The following is a 20,954-nucleotide window of genomic DNA, read 5'->3' as shown; positions in this document are numbered from 1 at the left end:
GCCCCCCCCCCCTTCCCTCACACAAGGTCACGGCCGTGGGCGTGGCCTCGGCGCGCGGGGCACGCTGGGAAACGTAGTGAGCACGCCCATTCCTATATGCAAATCTATGTAAATCTATGCTAATTAAGCGCCGGTATAATAAGCCTCGTCTTGTTGCCATGGTGATGTTTGATGTGGGCGTGGCCTGAGGGCGGGGCTTAAAGGCTCGGACGCGCCACCAAAGGGGCTTAAATTGCGGTAAATTCTTATTTTTTTAGTGTTTCATTTTAGGGATCTCTTTTTCTAGATTAAGATTTCTAGGGACTAAAATTTAAAGGGAATTCTGGGGGTTTTCGCTGTTTTTAGGGTTTATTTTTACAAGAGACCACCCCCTCCCCAAACTAATGGATGACTTTTTAAGGAATTTGAATTTAAAGATAAGTCTGTTTACATCATTTCTAGGGTTTAATTTAAGGCGAAATCCTCTCAAATTAACAGGTGCTGTAAGAGATTTAAATTTTAAGAGAAACCTGGATTTTTTTGCTGTTTTCAGGGTTTCGTTTTAGGGGAAAAAACTAATGGGTGATTTTTAGCGACTTCAGTTTAAGTAAAACCCTGGGTTTATTTAAATGTCTCCACCTTTTTCCCCTCACATTTTCACCATCTTTCCCCTATCACATTTTCCATCATTTTTCTCCTCATGTTTGCCACTATTTCCCTCACATTTCCCAACTTTTCCTGCCCTTTCCCCCTCGCATTTCCAGCACCTTTCCCCTCATGTTTGCCACCCACATTTCCCCACATCTTACCTGTCATTTTCCCTCATGTTTCTGCCATCTCGTCCCATCACATGTCCACCCTTTTCCCCTCACATTTCCCACCTTTTATCCTTCACATCTCGATGCCTTTCCCCTCACATTTTCCACCCTTTTCCCCCTCACATTTCTCACCTTTTATCCTTCATGTCTTCACCCTTTCTCCCCTCACATTTCCCGCCCTTTTCTCCCCTCACATTTCCCGCCCTTTCCTCCCCTCAGGTTTCCCGCCCTTTTCCCCCCTCAGTCTCCCGCCCTTTTCTCCCCTCACGTTTTCCTCCATTTTCCCCTCACATTTTGGGAGCTACATTTGGGGTGCAGCAAACGGACAGACAGACACGAACCCCGCCCAGGTACGAAGCAACGGCGCTGTTTATTTACAACGGGAGGGGCTGCAGCCCCCCAAAATCCAAAATATTATCCTTCAAACAAAGAGGGGAAAGGAATAAAAGGTGGGAGGGGGGCGCCCCCCAAATTCCAACTGGGGGAGGTTTAGGGGGGGAATCCCCCAAATCACCCCCTTAAACTTCCCCCAAACTGGGGCAGACCCTTCTTGTTTTGGGGGTGCCCCCCTTGCAAAATGATGATCTGAACACCCCCAGAAACTTGGGGGACGCCCCCCCAAAAAAGTGGGGTGCAGGGAACGTTTAGAAAAATAACACACATGAAAAAACTTGTTTCCAAAACCTCAGAGTTTGGGGGGAGGGACCCCCAAATCCCCCTCCCTAATTCAGGGCTTGAGACACCCCAAAACCTCATGAATTGGGGTACAGGACCCCCAAACTTCGTGCCTTGGGGGGGGGTTAAAAAACCCCAAAACCCCTTGAACTTAGTGGGGTCCCCAAAATTTTAACTGGGACCCCAAAACCTCATAACACAGGGCATAGAACCCCAAAACTCTCTTATTTTGGGGTAGGGGACCCCAAAACCTCCTCTCCTAGGGGAGTTTTCCCCAAATCTTACTTGGGGGTGTGGGGCCCCCAAATTCTCCTTTTCTGGGGGGTGGGACACCCCAAAATCTCATGATTTGGGGCAAAGAACACCCCAAAATCCCCCTATTTTAGGGGGAGTCCCCAAAATCTTTTTGTCTGGGGTGAAGGACCCCCAAACCCTCCTTTCCTGGGGCTGGGGGACCCCAAAATGTCATAATTTGGGGTAGGGGACCCCCCAAACTTTCCCTAAGGGGGGGCTCCCCCAATCTTAATTTGGGGTGAGGGAACACTCCCCCCCTCCCAAAATCTTCCCATCTTGGGGGTGAGGGACCCAAAAAACCTCATGATTTGGGGTAAGAGCCCCCCCAAATCCTGTACCCCAAAATGGGACCCCAAAACCCTCCTGTCCTGCAGATGAGGGACCCCAAAACCCCCCCCAAATTTTAATCAGAACGTCAAAACCCCACAACTTATTGGGGAGGGGTAAAAGACCCCCTAAACCTCCCCATTTTTGAGGGAGCTGGACCCAAAATCTCACAATTTCAGGGCTTTTACAAACCCTCACAATTTGGGGAGGGGGGAGGTTCCAAAGCCCCAAAATCTCCAATTTTGGGCACCTTCCAACCCTCAAACCTCACAATTCCAGGGAGAGCCACAACCCCAAAATCTCCAATTTTGAGGGAATCTCACAATTCCAGGGTGACATCCAACCCTCCAAAATTCCCAATTTTGAGAATTGGGGTTGGATCAAACTTCTCATTTTTAGGGAGGAACCTCCAAACCCTCCAACCCCACAACTCCAGGGAAGGTGGCAACCCCAAAATTTCCGATTTTGAGCACAAACCCTGGCAGCAGCGAGGCCGGGGAGCCCCAAAATCCCATTTTTGGGGGGTTTAGGAGTCGCCCGTGGCCCGGGGGGTGGCGGGGGTGGCCCTGCGGGGCCCCTCACGGCATTTTTGGCAATAAAAGACGTCGGGGACGTTGTTTTTCTTCACCTTGGCGCAGGACAGGTGGATCCAGGTGCCGCACTGGCTGCACTCGATCATGGGCCGGCCAGCGAAAGGTTTTTGGCAGTAGCAGGTGATCAAATCCCACGAATCGTCACCTAAAATAACCCCAAAAAAAGATAAAATGTTCAAAAGTTTATAGGCTAAAAATATGGGAAGAAAATGTGGCGAAAACGGAGGAATTTGGGGTTGTGACGACCTAAAAAAGCACTTGGAATGTTATAGGCGTGTTGAAATATCCTGAATTTATGTCTCAAATGAAGCCTGGGATCTGTAAATTTTCTCCAGGATCAATAAAATCCCAAAATTTATGTCCCAAATTCCACCTGAGACTCCTCAAACCTCCCCTGAGACCCCCAAAAATTCTCCTAGGACCACCCAAAGCTCACCCCAAAACCTCTCCAGGGGCACCAAATTCCTCTCAAATCCCGAAATTTCCCCCAAAATTCACCCGACTCCACCCTGAGGTCCTTGTCCATGACCTGCGCATCCCTTCCAAGAGCCCCAAAGCCCCCTGAGACCCTCAAACCTCACCCCAAAACTCCTCTAAGACCCCCCCAAAACCCCTCCAGGGACCACAAATTCCTCACAAATCCCTAAATTTCCCCCAAATCCCCCCAAAACTCATCTGACTCCACCATGATGTCCTCAGCCATCACCCTGGCATCCCCTCCAAGAACCCCAAAGCCCCCTGAGACCCTCAAACCTCACCCCAAAACTCCTCTAAGACCCCCCCAAACCCCTCCAGAGACCCCAAGACCCCCCCTAATTTTCCTAAATTCTCCCCAAACTCACCCGACTCCACCATGATGTCCTCAGCTATCACCATGGCATCTCTTCCACGGACCACATACCCCTCTGAGACCCCTACACCTCACCCCAAAACCCCTCCAGGAGCCCCAAAACCCCCCAATTTCCCCTCAGTCTCGCCCGTCACTCACCCGACTCCACCATGATGTCCTCGTCCATGACCCACACATCCCCTCTAATGGCCTCAAACTGCCAAATCTCCCCCCAAACCCTTCTAAGACCCCCCAAAACCCCTCCAGGAGCCCCAAAACCCCCAATTTCCCCTCAGTCTCGCCCGTCACTCACCCGACTCCACCATGATGTCCTCGTCCATGACCCGCGCGTCGCTGTCGCTGCCGTCGCCGTCCCTGCTGGTCTCGGTGCTCCCGCCTTCCTTGCCCACCCCCAGCACCGCCCCGGGCCCCCCCAGCACTCCCAGTTTGCCGCCCTCGGGCGGCAGCGGCGGCGGCGGCGGCGGGGACGGCGGCTCCTCCTCGGAATCCGTCTCCTCGCTGGGGGAGCCCCTGCCCAGCACGCCCCTGTCCCCCTTTTTCCAGCGCCGCTTTTTGCTCTTTTTCACCCGCATCCGCGAATTCTCGCGGCCGCTGCGGGAGCCGCCCCCGAGCGCTCCCGGCTCCCCCCCCCGGCGGTTCCGGCGCTCCCGCCGCTTTTGGGGCGGCGGTCCCGCGCTGTTTTGGGGAGGGGGGAGGTCGAACAGGGAGTCCTTGAGGCGCATTTTGTCCAAAATTGCGGATTCCGGGGGGGCCAGGGCGCGTTTCTTGGAGGATTTGGCTTTGCGGACGAAGGTCTCGATGGTTCGCAGGGCGGCCGGGGCCGAGCCCCACGCGTCCCCCCCGGCCGGACGGGGAGAGCTGGGGCCCGATGAGGGCCAGGGGGGGTCCTGGGGGTGCAAAATTGATCGGGGTTACCGAAATCAATCGGGGAACCTCAAATTTACCCCGAAATCCAACTCGGGGTAACCAAAATCCAACCCAGGATGACCGAAATCCAACCTAGGACACTCAAATTTACCCCACACTCTAATCCAGGACCCCCAAATTTAACCCTAAATCCAAATCGAGATGCCCAGAATCCAACTTGGAATGACCAAAATCCAACTCGGGATGCCCAAAATCCAACCTAGGACCCCCAAATTTACCCTAAATCCAATCTGGGATGCCAAAAATCCACCCAGGACCCACAAAATCAAGCCTAGGACACTCAAATTCACCCCAAGTCCAACCCAGGACCTTAAAATCTACTCAGGAACTCCAAAATCAACTCCAGAACTCCCAAATCCAAGCCAGGACACCCAAAATCCACCCAGGACTCTAAAGTTAACTTCAGTACCTGCAAATTCACTCCCAAATCCACCTCAGGATCCCCCAAATCCGCCCAAAAATCCCCCCACACGAGCCCCCGCCTCAACATGGCAGCATTGCGCAAGGCACGCCGGGACTTGTAGTCCCCAGGCCAAGCACCGCCTAGAACTCCCAGCATCCCCGCGGCGCACAGAAGGCGTGGCCACGAAAAACGCGCTGCCATTGGTTCCCGATAATGGGCGGGGCTTCCCCTCAGGGAGCTTCCCGCTGTGGGCGTGGCTTAGGGCAGAAAGCTACGCGATTGGCGAAGCTCGATGGAGGGGCGGAGTTTTGCGCGCTGTCAATCACGCGGGGCCGCGCGGGGCACGCCGGGAGCTGCCGGGGCGGCGGCGGGGCCGGGGGGTAACCGTGGGGGGGAACCAAGGACCGGGGACCCCCCGTTAAAAACCTCCCGCCCCTTTAAATCCCTGTCCGTTGCTTCCCCGCGATCTCCCGGTGCCCCTCCGGTACCTCCCGGTCACTCCCGGTATTCTCCCGGTGGCCCCTCCGGTACCTCGCGCAAGCTTTTTGGGTGCCCTCCCGTAACCCCCGCGATCCCTCCCGGTGCCTCCGCGGCCTTCCCGGTGCTTCCCCGGCCCTCGCGGTGCCTCCCCGGTAACCCCCGGTGTCCTCCCGGTGCCGTCCCCGGTTACCTCGGCGGCCGCCGGGATGTAGCCGGCGTAGGCCAGCACGAAGCTGCAGAACTTATTGAAGTCCTCGATCGTCCTCCGCCGCTTTTCCGGGGGCTGCCGGTACCGGGAACCGAGCGGGGGGGAAAAGGGCTCACCGTGAACACCGGGATCTTCCCGTTAACCGCCACCCCCTCCCCAATGCCCCGGGACCCCTCCCGGTTACACCGGGAGCGGTGAAAGGAGTGACCAGCGGGGGAATCCCCGTCCCCCACCCTCCCGGTGCCCCCCCTCACCTGCGGTTCGGTTTTCAGCGGCCCCAGCGCTTCTGTGGAACGGGAAGGGACGGGGCGGTCACACCGGCACCAGCACCGGAGCCTGCCCGGGATCGGTGCCGGAGCTCCGGAGCCTCCACCTCCCCCCGGTACCGGTTCCAAACTCCTCCACTCCTCTCGGTTCTGCGCTCCCGCTGCTGACGCTCCCTCCGGGCCCGGTACCGGAACTCTGAGCGGTCTAAACACCCCCGGTACCGGCTCCGAACCCCCCCAGTTCCGCCTCCAGCTCCCCTCCGGTACCGACTCCAAACCGCTCCGCTACCGGCGCTCCGAGAGCTCCAAACCCCTCGGTACCGGCTCCAAACCCTCCCCGGTTCAGCCTCCAGCTCCCCCCGGTTCCGCCGCTCTCCGCTCCCCCGGTCCCGGCACCGCCACTCCCGGTGTGGCCCCGGCCCCCCCCCCCCTCCATTACCGGGACCCCAACCCCGCCGCTCCCGGCACTTTGGCGGCTCCAACCCCGCGGCTCCGCGACTCCCCCGCGCCCGCCCGGTGCCGCCCCGGTACCTCCGGGCTCGGCCATGGCCGCGGCCCCGCCGGGCCCCCCCCGGTTCCGCGCCCGCTCCGTCCGGTGCCGCCTCGTTCCGCACCGCCCCCGCCAGGCCCCGCCCCCGCCACAAACCCTGCCCCTTCGTCTCAGCGCGCACGCGCCGGCACCGCCCCCTCCTCTAAACCCCGCCCCTCGTTGGGCGCCACACACCCCGCCACACTCACTTTGCTTTCTACGCATGCGCACCATGCTAATTATGCAAGCGACGCCTTCTCCGTGATTATTATCCCCGTCGTTCATGTCTCATTATGCTGGCCGCGCCCACATTTAGTTCGATTTTGACTTCTGCGCATGCGGACAACGTTTATTATGCAAATCGAGCTTTCTCCCCGCCCCATTTTGCTTTCTACGCATACGCAGCGTGCTCATTATGCAAACCGCTTCCCCTCCTTCCCCAAAATGGCGCCCTGCCATATCGCGCGGAGCTTATTATGCAAACCACGCCCCGTTCCTGCTTATACTTTGCTTTCCCCGCCCCTTTACACCCATATTTGGCGCCTTACTCACGCGCAACCAGCTCATTATGCAAACCACACCTCTCCGACACCAAATATGGTGTCCCAAGCAGGCGCGCGGAGCTCATTATGCAAACCCCGCCCCTCCACACCGCGCACGCACCCTCCCCAAACCACGCCCACTTCCGGTCCAGGCCCTGAGGCGGCTCCGTCGCTTTTATTTGGGAGAGGGGGGGCGGAAAAAAAAGAACCGGGAATGGGGAAAAAACGGGGAAAAAACGGAAAAAGCGGGAGCGGGAAGCACCGGGAGAGCCCCGGGAAGGGCGGGAGGGGCTGGAGCAGGGCGGATTCAGGCCCCGTAGACGCTCTCGTCGCTGTAGGCGATGTAAAGGAAGAAATCCTCCTCGTGGTGTTCCTGAGGGAGGGGGGGAACCGGGAATTCAAGGGTTAAAAACCGGGAATATCAACCCTGAGTTTGGGTTTGGGATCTTCCCCAATCGGGTTTGGGGAGAAGTCCCAAAAATTCCCAAATTTTCCCCTCAGGATTCGCCCGGGAATTTTGGGCTCCCCCCCCCCGGCCGTGAAGTTTTTGGTCTCTTCCAATTTCTCCCCCATTTCCAAAGTCTTTGGGTTTTTCCTGGATTTTGGGGCTTTTCCCGGATTTTGGGTTTTTTTCCCGGATTTTTAACCCCCCCATCCCAAATTCCTCCCCTGTTGCCAAATTTTCTCCCCCCCTTCCCCCCGGGGATTTTTGGGGCCTTTCCCAGGATTTTTGGGACACCCCTTTACCAAATTTCCTTTTTGCCACCCCAAATCCCAAATTTTCCCTCCCACCCAATCCCAAATATCCCATTTCGGTTCTTCCCAAATTTTTGGGACCATCCCCATTTCTTTATTTTAGGATATTTTGCCCCCCCACTTAAATTTTTTAACCATTTCAAGCTCCTCCCCCATTACTTTTTACTTCCCTTTAACTTTTTCCCTCCAATAGGGAAAAAGAAAAAAAAAATGGAAGTTTTTTTTTTGTACCCCCCAAAAAATCCATTTTTTAAATCCCCTTTTTAACCCTCTCCACCACTTTTTCCCCCAGTTTTTGTTGCCATTATCCCTATTTTTTTGGGGGATTTTTTTGGGTGTGCCCGGGGATTTCTGGGGAGGTTTTGGGGAGGTTTGGGGGATTTTTTGGGAAGTTTTTGGGGGTATTTTTGGGGACATTTTGGGGCTGTTTCGGGGAGATCTAAATGGGGACATTTTGGGGATTTTTTGGGAAGTTTTTGGGGGTATTTTTGGGGACATTTTGGGGATTTTTTGGGGACATTTTGGGGTCTTTTCGGGGTGGTTTGGGGGATGGTTTTAGGAGGTTTTGGGGATAGTTTGGGGGATTTTTGGGGACGTTTTGGAAGTGTTTTGGGGAGGTTTTTGGGGAACTTTTGGGATGGTTTTGGGTAAGTTTTGGGGGTGGTTTGAGGAATTTTTGGAGATTTTTTTGGGGAGGTGGTGGGAGATATTTTTGGGATTTTTTGGGAGCGTTTTTGAAATGTTTTGGGGAGATTTGGGGTTTGTTTGGGGGATATTTTGGCGATATTTTTAAGGATATTTTGGGGACAGTTTGGGGAGGTTTTGGGTGTTTTTCGACCTGGTAGAGCTGGCCCATGGTGGCGCTGGTCGGGGGGATGACGTTGTTGACGAAGAAGAACAGAGCGTCCTCAGCCCGCAGGTGGATCCGCTTGCGGATCAGGAAATAGAACTGACCCACTGAAAACATCCAAAAAATATCAAAAATCAACAAAAATTAACCCAAAAATCACCCCAAAAATCAACCCAAAAATTCCCAAATTCTACCCTAAACAACACCCAGAGCGTCCTCAGCCCGCAGGTGGATCTGCTTCCGGATCAGGAAATAGATCTGACCCACTGGAAATACCCAAAAATCAGTGAAAGACCCCAAAAGTCAGTGAAATACGGGAAAAGCAGCCCCAAAAACCGGAAAAATCAGCTCAACCTCAGAACCCAGAAAAATCAGTCCAAAACACCAAAAATCAACCCAAAACCACCAAAACCATAAGAAAGCACACTAGAAAACCCCATAATTAAAAAAAAATTACTGCAAAAACCAAAAAAATTGCCCAAAAAATAATTTGAAATAAAAAACACTTTAGAACCACAAGAAATGGCATGGAAACCCCAAAAATCACCCAAAACCCACCCCAAAGTCATCCCCAAATCACCCCTAAACAGCCCTGAAATGCACGCAAAAAACCCCAAAATTCCACTTTTAAAAACCCCAAAATTCCACCTCCAAAATTCCAGCTATAAATTTCCAAAAATCCACCCAAAAGCCCCAAAATTCCACCAAAAAACCCCCCAGAAAATTTAAAAAAACCTGAAAATTCCCCCCCCCCAAAAAAAACCCCAAAAATTCCCAAGACACCCCCAAAAAGTTCCCAAAAACCTACCCAATTATTCCAAAAAGCCGCCCAAATTTCCAAAAAAAACCCCAAAATTCAAAAAAACTCCAAAATTCCCAAATCCCACCTGTGAGGTCGGAGGGCACCAGGTATTTCTTCTTGTCCAGATCCCCAATCCGGGCCTTAGGCGCCTTTTCCACGATCACCTGAGAGGGGAAAAATGGGAATTTGGGGCAAAAAATACCTTAAATTTGGGGGGTACATCCTGGATTTTGGGGAATAAAACTGATTTTTGAGGAAAAATCCACTTAGATTACGGAGGAAAACTCACAGAGGTCTGGGGATAAAAATTGCTGCACTTTGAAGGAATAAAGATCACGAGAATTTGGGAGAAAAGCCCCTGAATTCGAGGAAAATTATCCTGATTTTAAGGGAAGAAACCCCTAGATTTGGGGAGAAAAATCTTCCCAAGTTTGGGGAAGAAATCCTGCGAATTTTGGGAGAAACGTCCTCAATTTTGGGGGGGAAACCTTCTGGATTTGGGGGAAAATTCCTTAAATTGCAGGAAAACCACCTGAATTGAGGCAAAAATCCCCAAAAATGAGGGAAACGCTGCCGGGGAAAGGCTAAGTTTGGGGAATTTGGGGGATTTTGGGGGTGCCAGGGAGCAATTTTTGGGCTGCAGGGGGGATTTTGGGGTTCTGGGATGAATTCTGGGGCTCCTGGGGGGAATTCTGGGTTTCCTGTGGGGAATTTGGGGTTCTTGGAATTTCGGGGTTCCCAGATGGAATTTCATGGTTCCATGAGGGGATTTCGGGGTTCCCGGGGTGAATTTCGGGGTTCCCTGAGGGGATTCCGGGTTCTCGGTGCCCCCGCCGCCCCGGCCCTCACCGGCACTCGGTCCGGGTACTTTTTGCGGATCTTCTCTCCCTCGCAGCGACGCTTCTCGAACGGATGCTCCTCCTTGTACAGGAACTTCATGGCCGGGCCGGGCCGGGGGCCGGGGCCTGCTCGGGGCCGGGCCGGGACCGGGACCGGGACCGGGACCGGGCCTGTACCGGAGCGTCGGGAGCGCGCAGGGATACGGGCCCGCCCCCGCCGCGCCTGCGGCGTACGGTGCGCAAACTGCGGAAGGAGCGCCTGTTGATTGTCATGGAGCGGCGCTGCGCAAACGGCGTAAGGGAACGGGGAGTGCCCTGAGCGCTGCGTAAATGGCGTAAGGAAATTGGCCGTTCCCTCAGCGCTACGCAAATGGCGTGATGTAACGGGGAGCGCCCTCAGCGCTGCGTAAATGGCGTAAGGGCCTCGCCCTCAGAGGTACGGCTCGTTCCAGTTTCTCCCAGTTCACCCCAGTTCGTCCCAGTTTCGTCCTGTCACCTCCCAGTGCCTTCCTAACGCTTCCCAGGCCTTTCCCAGTTCAGCCCAGTTCCTTCCCAGTGCCACGCCGGTGCCCACGGCGCTACGCGGATGGCGTAAGGGCCTTGCCCTCAGCCCTACGCAAACTTCGTACGGTTCAGCTCAGTTACTTCCCAGTCCCTTCCTAAGGCCTCCCGGAGCTCCCCCAGCTCCTCCCAGTGCCGGTAACGGGGGAGGGGTCCCGGTAATAGGGAGGGGTCCCGGTTAACGAGGAGGGGTCCCAGTAACCCGGGCGGTCCCGGTAAGGCCCCGGGCGGAGGCGCGGAAGGATCCGGGCGGTGCTGCGGCCCTCATGTGACTGACGTCATGTGACTGACGTCACCCTGCGGGGAGGGTCACGTGGCGGGCGGGAATAAACATGGAACACGTGATTTAAGTGGGGCGTGGCCAACGCGGATTGGACGGAACCATTGGGGGAGGAATTGGAGGGAGTCTGGGCGAGTACCATTCCCATTTTTGGGGGTCCAAATCCCATTTTTTGGGGGTATCCCAGTCGCATTTTTGGGTGGATCCCACTTGCATTTCCGGGGGGGTCTCAGTCCCATTTTGGGGGAATCCCAATCCCATTTTGGGGGTGTCCCAGTCCCACTTTGGGGTGGATCCCGGTCCCATTTTTTTGGGGGTCTCGGTCCCATTTTTGCGGAGGCCCAAGTCACATTTTTTGGGGGGGTCTCTATCCCATTTGTGGGGATTTCAGTCCCATTTTAGGGGGGTCCCATTCCCCTTTTTGGGTGGATCCCATTCCCCTTTTGGGAGCTCCCATTCCCCATTTTGGGTGGATCCCATTCCCCTTTTTGGGGGGTCCCATTCCCCTTTTTGGGGGCTCCCATTCCCCATTTTGGGGGGCTCCCATTCCCCTTTTTTGGGGAGATCCCATTCCCCATTTTGGGGGGTCCCATTCCCCATTTTGGGGGGTCCCATTCCCCTTTTTTGGAGGATCCCATTCCCCATTTTGGGGGTCCCATTCCCCATTTTGGGTGGATCCCATTCCCCATTTTGGGGGGCTCCCATTCCCCTTTTTGGGGGCTCCCATTCCCCATTTTGGGGGCTCCCATTCCCCATTTTGGAGGGATCCCACTCCCCATTTTGGGGGAATCCCATTCCCCATTTTGGGGGGTCCCATTCCCCTTTTTGGGGGCTCCCATTCCCCATTTTGGGGGAATCCCATTCCCCATTTTGGGGGCTCCCACTCCCCATTTTAGGGGGTCCCATTCCCCATTTTGGGGGCTCCCATTCCCCATTTTGGAGGGATCCCACTCCCCATTTTGGGGGGTCCCATTCCCCTTTTCGGACCGCTCTCCCCCACGATCGCCCTTCCAGCTGCATCTCTCTTTAATAGTGCACAGAACCACGTTACAAAACCCCCCCGTCCCCACGCCCCCCCCCCAAACTGGGGCCCCCCCGGAGCCCGCGGGGACGAAGGCAATTCTGGTAATAACGGGGGGCAAAGGGGGGGAGGGAGATGAGGCACAGAGGGCCTGGGGGGGTCCCAGGAAAGGGTCCTTTGGTGGCCCCCCCCCCCAAAATCCCAGAGGAGATCCCCCCTCCCCTGTCACACCCCCCCTGCCCGTATTGGGCCCCCCCCCTCTCCGGCACCCCCCGCCCCCCCAGGCCGCACTGCGGACCCCCTGCCCGGCGCCCCCCGCTCGATGCACCCCCATAAATACCCCCCCATAAATACATTGCAAAGCAGTTACAGCACCCTCCCCTTTTCGGGGTGAACCCCCCCCTTTGCAGGGGCCCCCTCGGCTCCCGGGGCGGGGGGGGGGGGGGGGGGCTGCCCCCCGATTTTGGGGCTCGATCCCCCCCCCTTTGCTATGGGGTGGGGGAGGGGGGTTTAATCTTTGCCCCACTTTTTGGGGTCACTCCTTTTTAGGGGGGGGGGTCTCCATCCTCCCCCCGTCGCCTTCGGAGTGCCCCCCCCCCCCCCCCCCCGTTATTTCCGCGGGGAGGGGGGCTCCATATCCCATAAATACCCCCCCGCTCCTCCCCTAACCCGGCCCAGCCGTGTCGCCCCCCCCTCCCGTTCCCCACTCGAGGACCCCCCCCCCCATGTTTACGCTGCCCCACGGGAGATTTCGGGGAGGGGGCGGGCCGGGCCGTGGGGTGCTCCAGGCACCCCGCGGCGGGCGGGGGGCTCAGATGGCGGTGTCCCAGAGCACGGCGTGCGGCCGCCGGGCCGGGGGCGTCCCCGGGGGGGGCGGGGGCGGCGGGGGGGGCGGGGCGCGGCCGTCGGCGCCGCGGGGGGGCGCGGGCAGGGGGGGGGGGCGCGCTCTCCTGGCGGCACGGCCCCGCGCGCTCCCGCTCCCGCTCGCGCTCGCGCCCGCCGCGCGCCTTGATCTCGGTGCACACGCAGCGCTTGCGCTCGATCACCTCCTGCAGCTGCCCGTCCCGGGGCCACCGGGCCGCGCCGGGCACCGAGCCGGGCACCGAGCCGGGCACCGAGCCGGGCACCGAGCCGGGCACCGAGCCGCCCCCCGCCCCGGGCACGCCGGGCGCGGGCACGGGCGGGCCCCCGGAGAGCGGCCGCGACGGGGGCGGCGCGCCCCGCGGCAACGGGGACGGCGCGCCCGCCTGGCGGACCCCCGAGGTGGAGGCGGAGCGGCCCAGGCGGGGACCCCCGGGGAGCTCTGCGCGAGGGGAGGGGGCGTCAGCGCCGCGCCCCCTGCCCGGCCCTCGGTGTCACCCCCTGTCCCTCGGCGCCCCCTCCCCGCTGGGTCCCCCCGTCCTGTCCTCACCCGGGCCTCAGTTTCCCCACAGGTGTGTCCCCCCCCATTCCCAGGTGTGTCCCCCCCCCCATTCCCAGGTGTGTCGTCCCCCCCGTTCCAGGTGTGTCCCCCATTCCCAGGTGTGTCCCCCCCCTTTCCCAGGTGTGTCCCCCCCATTCCCAGGTGTGTACCCCCCGTTCCCAGGTGTGTCCCCCCCCCCATTCCCAGGTGTGTCCCCCCCGTTCCCAGGTGTGTCCCCGCCCCATTCCCAGGTGTGTCCCCCCCATTCCCAGGTGTGTCCCCCCCATTCCCAGGTGTGTCCCCCATTCCCAGGTGTGTCCCCCCCATTCCCAGGTGTGTCCCCCATTCCCAGGTGTGTCCCCCCCCCCATTCCCAGGTGTGTCCCCCCCCCATTCCCAGGTGTGTCCCCCATTCCCAGGTGTGTCCCCCCCGTTCCCAGGTGTGTCCCAGGTGTGTCCCGCACGTACCCGAGGCTCTCCCGCAGGCGGGGAAGGTCTGGCACGGCACGGGGGGTCCGGGCCGCCCCCGGGGCCCCTCCGCCCTCACCGGGATCCCCGAGGGGGGCGGGGCCGACCCTGACCCCGCCCCCGCCCGCTCCTCCCGGGGGGGCTCCGGCGCCTCTGCCAAAGAGGGGGGGAAGGGGAGGGTCAGTCCCGCCCACGGGGCGTGGCCCCGCGGCGAGCCCCGCCCACCCAGTCTGTCACTCACTCTCGGTCTCCTTCCCGCGCCGGGCGGAGGCTCCGCCCCCCCGGCGAAGGGGCGGCTCCTCCTCCCGGGCGAGGGCGGGGCCTGACGAGGCCACGCCCCCGCGCAGGCTTTCGTAGGCGGGCGGGCGTTTCCCCGGGGGCGGAGCTTCGGCGGAGGGTGGGAGGGGCAGCGGGCCGAGCCCCGCCCCCCCGCGCTCGCGCCCCGCCCCTCCCGGCGCGTGGTGCGGGGGGAGGGGCGTGGAGTGGCTGCGCGCGCGGGCGGGGGGCGGGGCCTCGCGGCGCGAGGGGAGGGGCAGGCGCGAGGCGCCCTCGGGGGGCGGGGCCAGCGGGGGTGGGCGGGGCGGCAGCAGGTTGGGGAAAGGAGGCGGGATGGGGGCGGGCCCGGAGAAAGGGGCGTGGCCGACGAAAGGGGCGCGGCCGGCGTGCGGGGCGTGTCCGGAGAAAGGGGCGTGCCCCGCGTAAGGGGCGTGGCCGGAGTGCAGCGCGGGGCCGCCGAAAGGGGCGTGGGGCGCGGCGTGCGGGGCGTGTCCGTGGAAGGGGGCGTGTCCCGCGAAAGGGGCGTGTCCCGGGGCCGGCCCCTCCCCCGCGGGCAGGGGGCAGCTCATCTCCTCGTAGATGGCCTCGGGCTCCTCGGCGGGCGGCGCCGCCCCCGCGCCCCCCCGGGCGTCCCCCACCATCTCGATGTACACGGGCTCCTCCTGCTCGGCCGGGGCCGCGCCCGCCGACAGCCGCGTCTGCGGGCTGCGCGACGGCTTCAGGGGCGGCGTCTGCCGCACGCAGCCCCCCCGGGGGGCACCTGGCACGGCCACGGCGTCAGCGGCTGCCACCCCCGCCCCGAATGCCTCACGTCGCCTCCGCGCCCCCCAAACCTGCCCGGGACCCCTCCCCAAATCCCCTGTGTCCCCTCTGTGCCACCCAAACCTGCCCGGGACCCCCTCCCCACATCCCCTGTGTCCCACCTGTGCCACCCGAACCTCTCCGGGACCCCCTCCCCAAATCCCCTGTGTCCCACCTGTGCCACCCAAACCTGCCCGGGACCCCTCCCCAAATTCCCTGTGTCCCCTCTGTGCCACCCAAACCTGCCCAGGACCCCCTCCCCAAATCCCCTGTGTCCCACCTGTGCCACCCAAACCTCTCCGGGACCCCCTACCCAAATCCTCTGTGTCCCACCTGTGCCACCCAAAAATCCCCAGGACCCCCTCCCCAAATCCCCTGTGTCCCACCTGTGCCACCCAAACCTGCCCAGGATCCCCTCCCCAAATTCCCTGTGTCCCCTCTGTGCCACCGGACCCCCTTGTACACCCCCTCCCCATATTCCCCTCCGCGCCCCCCAAACCTGCCCAGGACCCCCTCCCCAAATTCCCCTCCGTGTCCCCCAAACCTTCCCAGGACCCCCTCCCTGCCCTCCCCGCCGCCCCCAGCCCCAATTCCCTCACTCACCCCCTCTCTTGGCGGGCGGCGCCTCGAGGCCCCGGCCCTCGTGGGGCCCGGCGCGGGGTCCCGGGGGGCGCAGGGGGGGCGCGCCCGGCTCGGGGAGCCCCACGGCGTGGCAGGACAGCGAGCGGGGCGCCATGCCGGGGGCGCAGGGCCGGGGGCCGCGCTCCTGCGGCGCCGGCAGCGTCAGGAACCCCACGCGCAGGGGGCGCCGCAGGGACCCCCCCCTCCCGCGCCTTGGGAGCCCTGCCGAGGGGGGGGGACACGGGGAGGGGGCGTCAGGGGCACCCCGGAACGGCTGGGGGTGCCCCGAAACCCCCCAGAGACTGCGTGTGCGTGTGGGGGGGGGGATTGGGGTCCCAGTCCCCATTTTGGGGGAGCCCATTCCCCTTTTTGGGTGACCCCATTCCCATTTTTTGGGGGGTTCCATTCCAACTTTGGAAGGGGTTCCCGGTTCATTTGGGGATTTTTGGGGAATTCTGAGGGGCTCAGTGACCTCCCAGGGAGGTCCTGAGGGATCCCAGGGTCCCCCAAGAGTGGGCCTGGGGCTCCAAGACTCCCCTCAGGGTGGTCCCAGGGGGGGCTTAGGGATCCCACGGTCCCCTCAGAGTGCTCCACGGCCATCAATGTCCTCCCAGGGGTGGTCCTGGGGCTCCCAGTGTCCCTTGAGTGGTGCCAGGGTGGTCCTGGGACCCCCGGCGTCCCATGAGGGTGGTCCCAGGGGTTCCCATCGTCCCCCAAGGGTGGGCCTGGGGCTCCCATTGTCCCCATGAGGGCGGTCCCAGGGGTTCCCATCGTCCCCCAAGGGTGGTCCTGGGGCTCCCAGTGTCCCCATGAGGGCGGTCCCAGGGGTGCTGCCTTTCCCCCAAGGCAGCCCTGGGGTGTTCCAGTGTGCCCCCCGGGGTGTCCCCACGTCCCCGCCGTGTCCCCCCGCGTCCCTGACCCCTTCCTGGGCTCCTCCTCGCGGGGGCGCCACTCGTTGCGGCCCTTGCGCTGCAGGAGGCTCATGGCGGCCGCGGGGGGGCGCTCCTCGCCCAGGCGCAGCAGGGCGGCGGCGGCGGCGGCGGCGAGCTCCGACCGCGGGGGGGCGCTCATGGCTGGGGGGCTGCGGGGCGGGGCTTCAGCGCGGGGCCCGCCCCCCGGGCTCGGACCGGGCCCCGCCCACTGCCGGGGTCCTCCCATGACCCCCTCCCAACACCGCCAGGACCCCTCCCCAAACCCTCCAGCGGCACCAGGACCCCCTCCCCAAATCCCTCAGCCCACCAAGATCCCCCTCCCCAGACGCACAAACGCCCCGGCCTCCTCAGGACCCCCTCCCCAAATCCCTCAGGATCCCCAGGACCCCCTCCCCACTCCCCTCAGGACCCCCTTCCAAGCCCGGGGTACCGGCGCCCCCAAAGCCCGAGACCCCCTTGGAGCTCAGCCCCCAAAGTCCCAGACCCCCAACCCAAATCCTGAAGACCCCCCCCCCCACCCGGGGCCCGGGTCCCTCTGCCCTCCCCTCCCCCCTATGGGACCCCCGCCCGCCGGGTCCCCCAACCCCACCCCGACCCCTCCTCCCTGACACCGGGGTACCCGCACGCCCGCGGGCCCCCGGCCCCTCCTCGGTGATACCGGGCTACCCCGAACCCCCCCACGCCCGCGGACCCCCGGCCCCTCCGCTCCCACCGGCGCTGGGGACCCTCCCCAGCTCCCCCCACCCCTCACGACCGCTCCAATCACCCCAACCCGGGGGTCTCCCCTCGCCCCCCGCCCCACCCGGCCCCCGGGGCTCCTCAGTCCCCCCGTCCCCGTACCCCCCCCGTTACCTGTCGCTCTCTCCGGGATCCCACGGTTGTGGGGGGGGGGGAATCCACCGCCGCACCCCCCCCCCCACCGCCGGCAGCACGGCCGGGCCCGGGGGGGGCCGGGGGCTCACGGGGGGCGTTGGCCCATGGCGGGGGGGGTCTAGCGGCCTGCGGGGGAGGGGCAGCGGGCGGTCACCGGGCGCGGGAGGGGCTCCGGGCCCACCCCCACCCCTCCCCTCCGCCCTCACCGGCCGCTCCCGCCTCCCGCTCGCGCCGCTCCATTGGCGCTGACGCAGCGTCCGGGACGCGCCGCCGCCGCGAGGGCGCCCCCTGGCGGCGCGGAAGACCCGCGGCGCGGCGGGAGGTCACGTGGTGCGAGGGCGCGTCCTGATATGGGCGGGGCTTTCCGTGAATGGGGCGTGGCTCGGGGAGGGGCGCGCCTGGCAGCACGGCCTTAAAACGAAACATCACTTCCGGTTCCCACTTCCGGGTGCTGCCGCCGCCGCCGCCGCCGCCGCCGCCGGTAACGGCTCCGGGCCGGCCCCGCCATGTTCCTCCTCCTCCTCCCGCCGCCGCCGCCCCCATGAGCCGCAAGAAGAGCGGCTTCGCCATCACCAGCGTCCGCGGCGGCAGCGGCAGCGCGGCCGGCGATGCCTCGGGCGCCGCCGCCGGTTCCGCGCCTTCCTCGTCCGGCAGCCCCAGCGGGTCCCGGTTCCGCCTCGTTCGTTTGCTGTCGCCGGGGGAGGTGCTGCGGCGGGGCCGGTGGCTGTGCCGCGATTTCTACGAGCGGGACGCGTCCCCGCGGGGCGGCGGCGGCGTTGGCGGCGGGAGGGTCCCGGTGTCGCTGGACGCCCCCCGGGCCGTGCCCGCCCCCCACCAGCCCCGCTCCCTCGGGGCCTTCGCGCAGCTCGTGCAGCAGGTGAGGTGGGCGGGGTCTCCGTGGGGGGCGGGGCTGCGGTAACCACGCCCCCAACCCCCCTTTGTTTGTTTACAGGCGCTGCCCCCCAAACCCCCCTCGCCACGCCCAGGGGGCGGGGCCGAGCTCAGCGCGCGCCTGGGATTGGCTGGCGAGGAGAGCGAGGACGAGGGGTAAGGGCGGAACTTCCGGGTGCGCACCTTCCGGTATGGGCGGGGCGTGGGGAGGGGGCGGGGCGTGGCAGGTGAGAGGGAGGGGCGCGAGTTCCCCTCGCCCACCCCCCCCTAAAAAAGGGGAAGGAAAAAAAAAAAAAGGGGGGAGGGGGGGGCGTGAGCTGTGCCCTTCCCCCACACCCACGGTGTCCATCTGTCCGTCCCTGTCTGTGTGTCTGTCCATCCGTCCGTCTGACTCTGGCCTCGTCCCCAGCGCCGGCAGCGGCGTCACCGCCATCGACAACAAGATCGAGAGAGCCATGGTGAGAAAATGGCGGGGAGGGTCCTGGAAGGGACGCAATGGGGGGAGATCGGGGTCCTGGAAGGGAGATGAGAGAGGGGATGTGGGTCCTGCAAGGGAAGAGTTGGGGGTCTGGGGGTCCTGGAAGGGAGATGTGAGGGGGGATGGAGGTCCCGAAAGGGAGGAGTCGGACGGTTTGGTCACCTGGGAAGGAAGTGTGAGGGGGTTCCGGGTCCTGGAAGGGAGGAGTTTGGGGGTCTCTGACGGTGCCCCCCAGGACCTGGTGAAGTCGCACCTGCTGCTGGCCGTGCGGGAGGAGGTGGAGGCGCTGCGGGAGCAGATCCGGGAGCTGAGCGAGCGGCGGGCGGCGCTGGAGAGGGAGAACCGCCTGCTCCGAGCCCTGGCCACGCCGCAGCAGCTGGCCCGCCTGCCCCCGGGGCCGCCCGCGGGGCCGCCCTGAGCCCGGCGGATCCCGGGGAGGGGTCCCGGGGGGTCCCGGGAGGTTTTTGGGCAGTCCCGGGGAGGGGCCAGCGCTCGCTGCTCCGCTGCTGCTTCTCTGCGAGGAAGGCACAGAGCACAGCGAGCTCCGCCGTCCTTTCTGCGCGATTTGGGGGCCTTTTTTAATAAAGTCGCGATTTTTACAGCACGGGGGACGCGCCGTGGTCATTTTGGGGTATAATCGAGTGAATTGGGGCGGGCGGCCGAGGCGGGGCTCGAACCCGCGGCCTCCGGGACACGGGAGGAGCGGGCGGCCATCTTGGGAAGGGCGTGACCCCCTGGGCGCCGCCATCTTGGGGAGGTCAGGGAGGCGCAGCCGTCTTGGAGCGGTCGCCGTTAGGAGGGGGCGTGGCCACCGACGGAAACAGGGCGTGGCTCCGCCGCCATGAGGCCGCGCGCGCTCCCGCCGCCGCCGCCCGGGGGGATCCTGAGGCGGGGGGGGCGCGGGGGGGGCCACCGGCAGGTGGGGGAGGGGGAACGGGACGGTCCCGGAACACCGGGGGGGTGGGGGGGGATGTGGCGGGAGGGACCGGGACACCCCCAACCGGCGGGGGGGGCCTCGGGGACCCCAGTTCTCCCCTCGCGCCGTTCCAGGTGCGGTTCGCGCCCATCCCGGCCGAGGACGATGATGATGAGGAGGAGGATGAGGAGGATGAAGCAGCCGGGGCTCCGTTCCTGGCCACGCCCACCCCGCACAGCACCCGCGCCGGTCCCGGTGGGGCCGCCCCGGTTCCGTTCGACGCGCCCCGAGCGGCGGCCGCGCTCCTGGGCAGCTCGTGGGCGGCGCGCTCGGCGCTGGGCGGGGCGGCGGCCGCCGGTAACCGCGGGGCGGGCGATTAACGGGGGGGACCGGGGGGGGTCACCGGTGAGCGTCACCGGTGAGCGCCGGTTTAACCGGAACCCCCCCCCGGTTCCAGCCATGAACGTGCCGCCGGCCCAGCGCCTGTTCCGCGGCCTCGTCAGCCTGGCCGTGCCGCCGCCGGTACCGGGGCCGCGCAGGGGGGTCCCGCCCGCGCCCCCCCCGCAGGTGAGACCCCGCCCCGGAATTACCGGACCCCCCCGGTACCGGCGGGTCCCCACCGTGTCCTTTGCCCCCCCCCAGGTACCGGGGCCGTGCCTCGCCGTGCTGGCGGGGGGCGTGGCCAACACCGGGGGGGAGGGGCCGTGCCTTCCCCCCCCCGCGCCCCCCGAGCCCCCCCGGGCCCGCCCGCGCCCCCCCGGAGCCGCCTTCGCCATGTACCGGAAACGGCTGCAGTGGGGAGGGGGATAACGGGGAGAGACCCCCCCCCTCCAAATTCCCACATTTCACCCCAAAAAAACCCTTTTTATCCCCCAAAAAACCCCATTTTTTTCCCCCTCCAAATTCCCTTTTTCCACCCCAAATCCCCCTTTCCTCTCCTCCCAAATCCCCCTTTTCTCACCCAAATTCCTCTTTCTTACCCCCAAAAATCCCTATTTCCCCTCCTCAAATCCCTTTTTCCCCCCAGAATAATAAATTTTTTATTTTTGATGGTCTGTGTGTCCCTGTGACCCCACCAAATCCCCCTTTCCCACTTCTCAATCCCCCTTTTTCTATCCCAAAATCCCTTTTTTTCACCCAAAATTCCCCTTTTCCCACCCCCCCAAAAAAAATTTTGTTATTTTTAAGGTTTTTGTGACCCCTTTTCCCCCCAAAATCCCTTTTTTCCCCCCAAAATAACAAACCCGTTAATTTTGAAGTTCCCCGTGGCCCCGCCCCCACTGTGCTGACCAATCAC

At 62.8% G+C, this 20,954-nt stretch overlaps 6 protein-coding genes across 7 annotated transcripts; 2 read left to right on the top strand and 4 right to left on the bottom strand.

Annotated features, from left to right (window-relative positions):
* Positions 1-1,162: 1,162 nt before the first annotated feature.
* On the bottom strand, positions 1,163-6,646 carry PHF23 (PHD finger protein 23). Of its 2 annotated transcripts, none has more exons than XM_058822971.1 (5): positions 6,559-6,646; positions 5,809-5,840; positions 5,537-5,629; positions 3,829-4,423; positions 1,163-2,831 (listed from the first exon to the last, which is right to left on the bottom strand). In XM_058822971.1, exons 1-5 carry the CDS (start codon positions 6,632-6,634, stop codon positions 2,620-2,622), a joined length of 1,008 nt encoding a protein of 335 aa, XP_058678954.1. In that variant the 5' UTR covers positions 6,635-6,646; the 3' UTR covers positions 1,163-2,619. The 2 variants fall into 2 exon arrangements, with proteins under 2 accessions (XP_058678954.1, XP_058678955.1); XM_058822972.1 differs by lacking the exon at positions 6,559-6,646 and adding an exon at positions 6,352-6,426.
* Positions 6,647-7,051: 405 nt separating this feature from the next.
* On the bottom strand, positions 7,052-10,946 carry GABARAP (GABA type A receptor-associated protein). The gene is made up of 4 exons (XM_058822969.1): positions 10,149-10,946; positions 9,385-9,463; positions 8,486-8,604; positions 7,052-7,264 (listed from the first exon to the last, which is right to left on the bottom strand). The coding sequence occupies exons 1-4, from the start codon at positions 10,236-10,238 to the stop codon at positions 7,199-7,201; spliced, it is 354 nt and encodes a 117-aa protein (XP_058678952.1). The 5' UTR covers positions 10,239-10,946; the 3' UTR covers positions 7,052-7,198.
* Positions 10,947-12,366: 1,420 nt separating this feature from the next.
* NYAP1 (neuronal tyrosine phosphorylated phosphoinositide-3-kinase adaptor 1) lies at positions 12,367-16,636 on the bottom strand. Its single transcript, XM_058822919.1, has 6 exons — positions 16,487-16,636; positions 15,550-15,789; positions 14,111-14,905; positions 13,870-14,022; positions 12,899-13,303; positions 12,367-12,488 (listed from the first exon to the last, which is right to left on the bottom strand). The coding sequence occupies exons 2-6, from the start codon at positions 15,680-15,682 to the stop codon at positions 12,367-12,369; spliced, it is 1,608 nt and encodes a 535-aa protein (XP_058678902.1). The 5' UTR covers positions 15,683-15,789; positions 16,487-16,636.
* On the bottom strand, positions 15,601-17,612 carry LOC131570555 (collagen alpha-1(I) chain-like). Its single transcript, XM_058822918.1, has 3 exons — positions 17,560-17,612; positions 17,352-17,498; positions 15,601-16,648 (listed from the first exon to the last, which is right to left on the bottom strand). The coding sequence occupies exons 1-3, from the start codon at positions 17,610-17,612 to the stop codon at positions 15,730-15,732; spliced, it is 1,119 nt and encodes a 372-aa protein (XP_058678901.1). The 3' UTR covers positions 15,601-15,729.
* A 130-nt stretch (positions 17,613-17,742) lies between these two features.
* TSC22D4 (TSC22 domain family member 4) lies at positions 17,743-19,345 on the top strand. Its single transcript, XM_058822916.1, has 4 exons — positions 17,743-18,249; positions 18,325-18,419; positions 18,673-18,721; positions 18,977-19,345. Exons 1-4 carry the CDS (start codon positions 17,743-17,745, stop codon positions 19,157-19,159), a joined length of 834 nt encoding a protein of 277 aa, XP_058678899.1. The 3' UTR covers positions 19,160-19,345.
* Positions 19,346-19,576: 231 nt separating this feature from the next.
* PPP1R35 (protein phosphatase 1 regulatory subunit 35) lies at positions 19,577-20,663 on the top strand. Its single transcript, XM_058822983.1, has 4 exons — positions 19,577-19,660; positions 19,792-20,014; positions 20,115-20,224; positions 20,300-20,663. Exons 1-4 carry the CDS (start codon positions 19,583-19,585, stop codon positions 20,465-20,467), a joined length of 579 nt encoding a protein of 192 aa, XP_058678966.1. The 5' UTR covers positions 19,577-19,582; the 3' UTR covers positions 20,468-20,663.
* Positions 20,664-20,954: the final 291 nt, after the last annotated feature.

This window comes from Ammospiza caudacuta, chromosome 36 (genome assembly GCF_027887145.1).
Source record: "Ammospiza caudacuta isolate bAmmCau1 chromosome 36, bAmmCau1.pri, whole genome shotgun sequence".
NCBI lineage: Eukaryota > Metazoa > Chordata > Aves > Passeriformes > Passerellidae > Ammospiza > Ammospiza caudacuta.
Note: the sequence above shows the minus strand (reverse complement) of the source record. Positions and strands in the feature narration are given on the sequence as shown.